General features: G+C 51.6%; 2 protein-coding genes across 4 annotated transcripts in view; one reads left to right on the forward strand and one right to left on the reverse strand.

Annotated features, from left to right (window-relative positions):
- The window catches only part of LOC147026903 (cohesin subunit SA-2-like), a 224262-nt gene that overhangs the window by 191286 nt on the left and 22976 nt on the right, over nt 1-10000 (reverse strand). The window lies entirely within an intron of this gene.
- Nucleotides 5186-6503, forward strand: LOC147026906 (uncharacterized). The gene is made up of 2 exons (XM_085882798.1): nt 5186-5364; nt 5489-6503. Exon 2 carries the CDS (start codon nt 5592-5594, stop codon nt 6501-6503), a length of 912 nt encoding a protein of 303 aa, XP_085738924.1. The 5' UTR covers nt 5186-5364; nt 5489-5591.

The raw sequence follows: 10000 nt of genomic DNA on the forward strand, positions 1-10000 counted from the left end.
GTTTTTTCTGCAAGCCCCACGATGCCGCCCAAACGCCCTGCACCTTCTAAGGCTTCTGGCAAGGAACCAAAGCACCAGAGGAAGGTCCTGACACTCCAGGAGAAGGTGCTTGTTATGCTTCGGGAAGGAAAAAGGTTTGCCGCAGTTGGACACTGTGCTGTGTCACGTGATTGGGTTTTCGTATATCATGCCTCGCCCGCTAGGGGTGGTAAGACTGTGCTTCTGGTCGCGCAATAAAGCGGAGTAGATGGCGGCCCGCGTGCTTCTTGCGTCCCACCGCACCTAGTACAAACTAGTTCGCTGACGAGGATGGGTGCATACGGACTTATGCCCGTTTTCGACGGGGACGACTTCGAATTGTTTTCGGAGCAATTGGAATGCTATTTCCACGCGAACGATGTGGTCGACGAGAGCAAGCAGAAGTCGATCTTGCTCGCTTCGCTTTCGCCAGAGCATTAACGGCTGCTGGGTGATTTAGTGGCACCAAACAGGCGCCGGGATGACGGGCTGGCGTTTCGGGACATTGTGGAGAAAATGAAAGCACACATGGCGGTTGAGCAGACTCGCGGGGATGTTCGAGCCATCACCGGCCACGCGGGGTCGCGAGCACCCAGGAACGCGCGCACGACCTTCGATGCGGGTCGGACATCGCCGCGCGGCCACGCGTGCGGCGGGGTGACCTCGCGGACATGCTTGGGATGTGGAGGTCGACACCTGCGCCGTGCATGCCCGTATAAAGGCATCGTGTGTTTGAATTGTCACAAGGTGGGTCATTTGGCGCGTGTGTGCCGTGGGGCTTCGGCCACCGTTAAAGTCGTGGACGGCGATGTGCGACGCGACTCGGGGCAGAACCAGCGGCCGTTGTTGAGCCTGTGTTCAGTTGGCCCGACGACGGCGCGCCCGATGACGGTGGAAGTTGAAGTGAACAAAACGCCGATCACGTTCCAGGTCGATACGGGAGCGGCTGTGTCGATCATCGGCGAACAGACCGCGCGTAGACTCAACGGCTTGAAGCTTATCAGGTCAAACCTCGCGCTGTTCACGTACACCCACGAGAAGATAACGCCAGTCGGGATGGCAGACGTGTCTGTGCGGTACCAAGGCCAGGTCGCCACGCTTCGGGTGTACGTCGTACGGGGGAGGAGGCCGTCTCTTCTCGGCCGAGATTGGATGACCCGCATCAGGCTAGACTGGGCCGCAGTTCACCTTGTGCAACCCGTGCCGAGCCAGTGGGAGGATCAGTTGGAGGAGATTCTTCAAAGACATCAAGGGTTGTTTAGAAGCGACCTTGGAAAACACAAGGGCATGGAGGCGAAACTCTTCTTGAAGGAGGGGGTGGTTCCTCGGTTTTGTAAACCACGTCCGGTGCCATATGCCCTGCGGGACAAGGTCAAGGGTGAACTGGATAGGCTAGAGGCCTGTGGAGTGATCGAACGGGTGTCATGCTCGGATTGGGCCACCCCGGTTGTCACGGTGCTGAAACAGAATGGGGACGTCCGATTGTGCGGGGACTTCAAATCCACAGTTAACCCGGGGCTCAGCGTGGAGCAATATCCACTGCCGTCAATCGATGAAATATATGCGCGATTGGCGGGGAGTCGATACTTCACGAAGCTAGACCTGCGTGATGCATATTTTCACCTGCCGATGGATCCCGGGAGTAGCGAGCTTTTAACAATCAACACGTGTCAAGGACTCTATCGATATACCCGACTCTGTTTTGGGATTGCTTCGGCCCCAGCTTTGTGGCAGAAAGCTATGGATCAGGTTTGCATTGGCCTGCCCGCTCAGACCTACCTGGACGATGTACTCATTGCGGGAAAAACGGCGGACGAGCATCTGGCGAACATTGCCCGAGTGCTGACGAAGCTAGAAGCGTGCGGCCTGCGCTTAAACAGGGACAAGTGCGCGTTCTTCAAGCAGCGCTTGGAATACCTCGGGCACATCATCACGCCGGAGGGGCTGTTGAAAGGTCCTCGGAAGGTGGAGGCGATTCAGCGCATGCCACCGCCTCGCGACAAGACGCAGCTGCGCTCGTTCATTGGCATGGCCCAGTATTACCAAAGGTTCGTGTGCGGGCTCAGCTCACAACTAGCGCCGTTGACGCGGTTGCTCAAGAAGGACGAGTGCTGGGTTTGGGGGCCTACACACCAGGCGTCGTTCGACCGCGTCAAGCGGCTGCTCACAGAGGATACGGTCCTCGTGCACTACGAGCCTGCGCGTCCGCTCCTATTGGCATGCGACAGCTCTGCATATGGCATCGGGGCAGTGCTCTCCCACAGGATGGACGATGGTTCCGAGCGGCCTGTTTGTTTTGCATCCCGAACCCTGTCCACAGCAGAGCGCGGATATGCCCAGATTGAGTGGGAGGGTCTCAGCCTCGTCTGGGGTGTGCGGAGGTTTCATCAATATCTGCTGGGGCGGCATTTCACTTTACAGACGGATCACAAACCGCTTCAATTCATCCTGAGACCCGAACGCGGGGTGCCGGTGGTAGCAGCCGCGCGAATACAGCGGTGGTGTCTGTTTCTGGGTGCTTACGATTATGATATTCAGTTCCGAAGCACCGAGAAGCATGCTAACTGCGACGGGCTCTCACGCTTGCCATGTGCGGAGGGTCCAGCTGCGTCTGAGTTGGGCGACCGGGTCGATGTGTTCGCGCTGGACCAGGTCCAAAACGGGCCGGTCACGGCCAGGCAGGTTGCGGTGGAGTCGGCTCGTGATCCGGTGCTTGCCCGTGTCGTCCAGGCGATTTCTACGGGGAATTGGAGCGATCTGCCTTCGACACCGGCATTTCAACCTTTCACGTCACGTGCAGCGGAGCTGTCGTTGGTCCAACGGTGCATAATGTGGGGAATGAGGACCGTGATTCCACCGAGGTTCAGGCAGCAGTGTTTGGAAGAGCTGCATGTCAGTCACCTGGGCATCGTGAAGACCAAGAGTCTTGCTCGTAGCCTGTTGTGGTGGCCGGGGTTGGACAAAGACATTGAGCAGTTGGTTAAGCGTTGCGCCACGTGCCAGACAGATGCTGATAACCCGCGTCGAGCTTCGGGTCTCTGGCCTGTGCCAGACCGAGCTTGGCAGAGGGTCCATGTAGATTTTGCAGGACCGGTTAATGGCAAGATGTTTTTGATTGTGATTGATGCATTCTCTAAATGGCCGGAGGTTGTAGTAATGCAGCATACTTCAGCAAACATTACAGTAGAGAAGCTGCGGACGATCTTTGCTAATAAAGGGTTGCCGGAGATCCTGGTCTCTGATAATGGTCCGCAGTTCATCGCGGGTGTATTTGATGAGTTTATGCGCCAGAATGGTATTCGACATCTAAGGTCCGCACCGTATCATCCTGAGACGAATGGCCAAGCTGAGTCGTTTGTCAAGATGTTGAAGCGGGCTTTGCGCAGGGGGGGTGTTGCACCTGTGCAGACGGTAGTCGATGTCTTTTTGCTCCATTACAGGAACGCAGTTCATCCTGTCACGGGTGATTGGCCTGCCATTCGTCTCTATGGACGGGCTTTGCGGTCCAGGCTGGATTTGCTGCGACCTGGAGGGTCGGGGAGTGGGGCAGTGTCGCGTCCGACGCGGCTGCGCAGCTTCGAGGTGGGGCAGCGGGTGATGGTGCGCGATTATTTCCACGGTTCCAAATGGGTGCCGGCGGTGGTCTCTGTGGTGCTAGGGCCGGCGAATTGCATGGTGCGGACTGATGGTGGGGATGTGTGGAAGCGGCACGTGGACCAGATGCATGATCGCTGTTCAGCGTCACCCCCCCCCAAACCTCCCCAAGCGGTACTTGGAGGATTATGTGTGTTGATGGGTTTCTGATGGTCATGTTGTGATTATCCGTTCGTTATGTGATGGGTCATTTTACGGGGGGGAGGAGTGTGCTGTGTCACGTGATTGGGTTTTCGTATATCATGCCTCGCCCGCTAGGGGTGGTAAGACTGTGCTTCTGGTCGCGCAATAAAGCGGAGTAGAATGCGGCCCGCGTGCTTCTTGCGTCCCACCGCACCTAGTACACACTAGACACCATTACGGTTTGAATGAATCGACCATAAGTTACATCAAGAAGGACCAAGCCAACATCAGGAGCCTATCAAACCCAATCGTGTTTATACACCGCACAGCGTTTAATATTCGCAATAGAGAAATCAAACCCAATTGTGTTTATCCACCGCCCAGCGTTTAATATTCACTCAATATAAATCAAACACACTCGTGTTTACACACTGCCCAGAGTTAAATAATCACTCGATATAAATCAAACCCAATCGTGTTTACACACCGCCCAGCGTTAAATAATCACTCGATATAAATCAAACCCAATCGTGTTTACACACCGCCCAGCATTAAATAATCACTCGATATAAATCAAACCCAATCGTGTTTACACACCGCCCAGCGTTAAATATTCACTCGATATAAATCAAACCCAATCGTGTTTACACACCGCCCAGCGTTAAATAATCACTCGATATAAATCAAACCCAATCGTGTTTACACACCGCCCAGCGTTAAATATTCACTCGATATAAATCAAACCCAATCGTGTTTACACACCGCCCAGCGTTAAATAATCACTCGATATAAATCAAACCCAATCGCGTTTACACACCGCGCAGCGTTAAATATTCACTCGATATAAATCAAACCCAATCGTGTTTACACACCGCCCAGCGTTAAATAATCACTCGATATAAATCAAACCCAATCGTGTTTATACACCGCACAGCGTTTAATATTCGCAATAGAGAAATCAAACCCAATTGTGTTTATCCACCGCCCAGCGTTTAATATTCACTCAATATAAATCAAACACACTCGTGTTTACACACTGCCCAGAGTTAAATAATCACTCGATATAAATCAAACCCAATCGTGTTTACACACCGCCCAGCGTTAAATAATCACTCGATATAAATCAAACCCAATCGTGTTTACACACCGCCCAGCATTAAATAATCACTCGATATAAATCAAACCCAATCGTGTTTACACACCGCCCAGCGTTAAATATTCACTCGATATAAATCAAACCCAATCGTGTTTACACACCGCCCAGCGTTAAATAATCACTCGATATAAATCAAACCCAATCGTGTTTACACACCGCCCAGCATTAAATAATCACTCGATATAAATCAAACCCAATCGTGTTTACACACCGCCCAGCGTTAAATATTCACTCGACATAAATCAAACCTGTGGTGAATTGACGTGAATCGAGGGACATGACGCGGGATCACATGTTGTGCGTCTCGCGTATAAGGGGAGGTCTCTCTGCGGCACGAGTGATTGTCCCCGGGGCATTGCTATTGACATCGGCTGTCCACTTGATGCTCGTTAACTGAAGGTGCTCATTGACTGGTGAGAATGGAGATTATATCGAACTCCGTGCTTACGCGGATTAGTCTGCAATGGTTAACTGCACATGTATACGTTTCTGCTTATGTACTCCTAGCTGAACCTGTATTTCCTGGTGTGTCCACAGAAGCGGCTCCAATCAAATGGAATAAAGCCTAAACTCTGAAGGTTCATCTCTCGCTCTTATTTCAATTTATTCCATTTGATTTTCTCGGCTCTCTCAACCAAAGATGGACAAGATCTACAAACCAGAGAGGTTCGACGCAGACCCAAACACGACTGACGCAGAAATGAAATGGTCACATTGGTTCTGCTCCTTCTCACACTATCTGACCATCATCGCGGAGGGAGCTGACAAATTTGCCGCTCTCGTGAATCATGTCTCGCCCGGCGTGTACAGGCTCTTCTCGGGGTGTGACACTTACGAAGCAGCGATGGACGTACTGCAGGCGCTCTACGTGAAGCCCAAGAACGAGGTATACATACGACATCTTCTCAACACACGCAAGCAAGCAGCCGGGGAGACAATCGATCAGTTCCTGCAAGCTCTGAATCAGCTGGGAAAAGACTGCAGCTTCCGGGCCGTAAGCGCCGAGGAACACCGAAAGGAAGCGACACGGGAGGCATTCATCCAAGGACTCAGATCAGCCCACATACGGCAACGCTTACTAGAGAAAGCGCAACCCACTCTTGACAAGGTAGTCGATCAGGCTCGAGCGATGGATACGGCTCAGCAGCAATCTGAGTCATTTGGGACACCGATGCTGCTCATGAACGCTGCTACGATGGGAACCCAAGGAACCCCACTGGCACAGACACAGCCAGACATGAGGGATGGAGAAACACCCGAGGAGCCGGATACCCAGACCTCGTCAAACTCCTCAGCAACTGCTCCGGTCGGTAAATGCTTCTTTTGTGGGTACAAAAGGCATCCTCGTCAAAAATGTCCCGCCAGAGATGCCACATGCATGAATTGCGACAAGAAAGGGCATTATGCCAGGGTATGTAAATCTACTCTAAGGAGAAATAAACCCACTTCTGCGGCTCTCTACTCGCAAAATAAATTGACTGCAGCCTCCCGGGGAATCTATCCAAGGCTATCATCAACGTGCGAATTAACGGGCATATGGCTGAGGCACTGATTGATACCGGTAGCTCTGAAAGTTTCGTCAACAGCTCGCTAGTGAAGGGCAGGAAATGGGTAATCCACCCGACTGACAATACGGTATGCATGGCCGCCACCTCACTACAATCCCGCGTACGAGGGTACTGCAATGTTGAATTGGACGTAAAAGGGTACACGCATCGGGATGTAAAGGTGCTGGTGCTTCGTGATTTGTGCGCAGACGTAATTCTGGGTCATAATGTCCTCAAGCAGCACACGAGCATCGAAATACCCTTTGGAGGAAGCAAGCCTCGTCTAATTTTAAATGCGCTGACCACTGCGGAGGTGACGTCCCCCCAGCTGTTCGCTAACTTGTCGCCGGTCTGCAAACCGATAGCGATCAAATCGCGGCGATATACCACTGCTGACATGAATTTCATCACTTCAGAAACCAAGCGATTACTGGAGGAGGGAATTATAGAACCGAGCGATTCGCCATGGCGCGCACAGGTGTTAGTAACCAGCAGTCAGAACCATAAGAGACGGATGGTTGTCGATTATTCCCAAACGGTCAATCGCTTCACCCAACTCGACGCCTACCCCTGCCGCGCATAGATGAGATGGTCGAACGCGTGGCCAATTATAAGGTATTCAGTACCATCGACTTGCGAAGCGCCTATCATCAAATTCCCATCCGAGAGGAAGACAAACCGTACACTGCATTCCAGGCAGGGCGGCGCCTCTACCAGTTCAGAAGGATACCATTCGGTGTCACGAATGGAGTAGCTTGCTTCCAACGGGTTATGGACGACATCATCTCAGATGAAAACCTCGAAGACACTTTTGTTTACGTGGATAATGTCACAGTGTGCGGTAGGGATCAGAGGGAACATGATAGGAATCTGGACAGATTCTTGAGCATTGCTGGAAAATATAATCTGACTCTCAACTACGAGAAATGCGTATTCTCGGCAAGGTCAATTGACCTTCTCGGCTACACGATAGCTGACGGCACAATTAAGCCTGATCCTGAGCGATTGCGCCCGCTCCGTGAGCTTCCACCACCTCAGGACTTGCAGACAATGCGCCGGGTGATCGGGATGTTCGCTTACTATGCAAGATGGATTTCGCAATACTCCGAGAAAATACATCCCCTAGTGCATTGCAAAAACTTTCCACCAGATGCCGCTGTCGTGAAAGCTTTCCACGATCTCAAGGATGATATCAGTAAGTCCGTGGTTTTATCGATCGACAGCTCGGTGCCCTTCGTGGTGGAGACCGACGCTTCAAATCACGCCATAGCTGCAACACTTAATCAGTCTGGGCGGCCGGTCGCTTTCTTCTCGAGAACTCTCTCTAGAAGCGAGCAGAGACACTCGGCAATAGAGAAGGAGGCGTACGCCATCGTCGAAGCGCTGCGTAAATGGAGACATTATTTACTGGGAAACCACTTCACGCTCGTTACGGACCAACGATCCGTGGCTTTCATGTTTGATGGGAAAAATAACGGGAAAATTAAGAATGAAAAAATTATGAGATGGCGGATAGACCTAGCCTGCTACAGGTACGACATTGTTTACCGGCCCGGGAAGGAAAACCCTGCTGCAGATACCTTCTCCCGGGTCTACAGTTCGGCAACAATCAGTCAGGCTTTGCAAGACCTCCATGTGTCTCTCTGCCACCCAGGGGTAACCAGGATGGCACATTTCGTACGCAGACAAAATCTTCCCTATTCTGTTGAAGATATTAAACAAATGAATGCTTCATGCCCTGTTTGTGCTGAACTAAAACCCAGATTCTATGGCGCGGCATCTGGCAGACTGATCAAGGCCACTTCCCCCTTCGAGAGACTAAACATCGACTTCAAAGGGCCCCTGCCCACCGAGACAGACAACAGATACATATTCACCGTTGTTGATGAATATTCAAGGTTCCCTTTCGCGTTTCCGTGCTCGGATATGACCTCGGGCACTGTCGTAAAATGTCTCTCTGACCTCTTCGCTATGTTTGGGAGACCTTCGTACATACATTCAGACAGAGGGCCGTGTTTCATGTCGGCCGGGCTAAAACAATTCCTATTAGAGCACGGCATAGCAACTAGTCGAACGACGGGTTACAACCCACAGGGAAACGGGCAGGTGGAAAGGTATAATGGAGTTATTTGGAAAGCCATAACTCTGGCGCTGAAATCGAGAGGACTGGGCCCCGAGCGATGGGAGGTTGCTCTTCCTGACGCAATGAATTCCATACGCTCTTTGCTCTGCACGTCCACAAATGCCACTCCTCACGAACGTATGTTTACTCACCAACGACGTTATGTTGACAGTCAAACGGTGCCCAACTGGCTGACCCACCCCGGTACAGTGTTCATGAAACGCCCGGTACGACAAAGCAAGTATGAACCGCTGGTGGAGGGGGTCGAACTCATTGACACTAATCCAGAGTATGCTCATGTCAGGCTCCCGGATGGCAGGGAGACCACTGTGTCGGTTCGCCATCTGGCTCCCGCCGGTACTCCTCCCGCCGGTACACCACCTCCTGGCTCTCCTCCTTCTGACATTTCCCCCCAGGAACACCGCCAGGCGACGGGGCTGCCGTGTTCCCCCGGAGAGCGAACGAGGAGTCATCCCCGGCACAAGTCGAGGCTCACCAAGAGGATCGGGAGTCTCCCTCAAGTGAAACTGCCGTTTACTCCCGGAGAGGTCGACGAATAAGGCCCCTCGACGACTCAATCTGTAAAGGGGATTATCGGCATTCTCGCTGCTCATGCTCCTATATGCCCATTATATCATATATCGATGCTCATTTCCATGCTCCTACAACTCAAAATAATCACTGCTTGGCATGTATGCTTCTGTAGATCAATTAGTCCGCGTTGCTTGAAATGTATACTCCTATAGTGCTAAAGCAATCATGGTGTGTAAGATGGGCCCCTAGTTACATTTTAAAGGTGAGGAGAATGTGGTGAATTAACGTGAATCAAGGGACATGACGCGGGATCACATGTTGTGCGTCTCGCGTATAAGGGGAGGTCTCTCTGCGGCACGAGTGGTTGTCCCCGGGGCATTGCTATTGACATCGGCTGTCCACTTGATGCTCGTTAACTGAAGGTGCTCATTGACTGGTGAGAATGGAGATTATATCGAACTCCGTGCTTACGCGGATTAGTCTGCAATGGTTAACTGCACATGTATACGTTACTGCTTATGTACTCCTAGCTGAACCTGTATTTCCTGGTGTGTCCACAGAAGCGGCTCCAATCAAATGGAATAAAGCCTAAACTCTGAAGGTTCATCTCTCGCTCTTATTTCATCGTGTTAATACACCGCACAGAGTTGAACATTCGCAATATAGAAAACAAACCCAATCGTGTTTACACACCGCCCAGCATTAAATAATCACTCGATATAAATCAAACCCAATCGTGTTTACACACCGCGCAGCGTTAAATATTCACTCGATATAAATCAAACCCAATCGTGTTTACACACCGCCCAGCGTTAAATAATCACTCGATATAAATCAAACCCAATC

The sequence above is a fragment of the Eptatretus burgeri genome, chromosome 5 (genome assembly GCF_056783735.1).
Source record: "Eptatretus burgeri isolate ZD-2024b chromosome 5, Ebu_testis_v1, whole genome shotgun sequence".
Taxonomy (NCBI): Eukaryota; Metazoa; Chordata; class Myxini; order Myxiniformes; family Myxinidae; genus Eptatretus; species Eptatretus burgeri.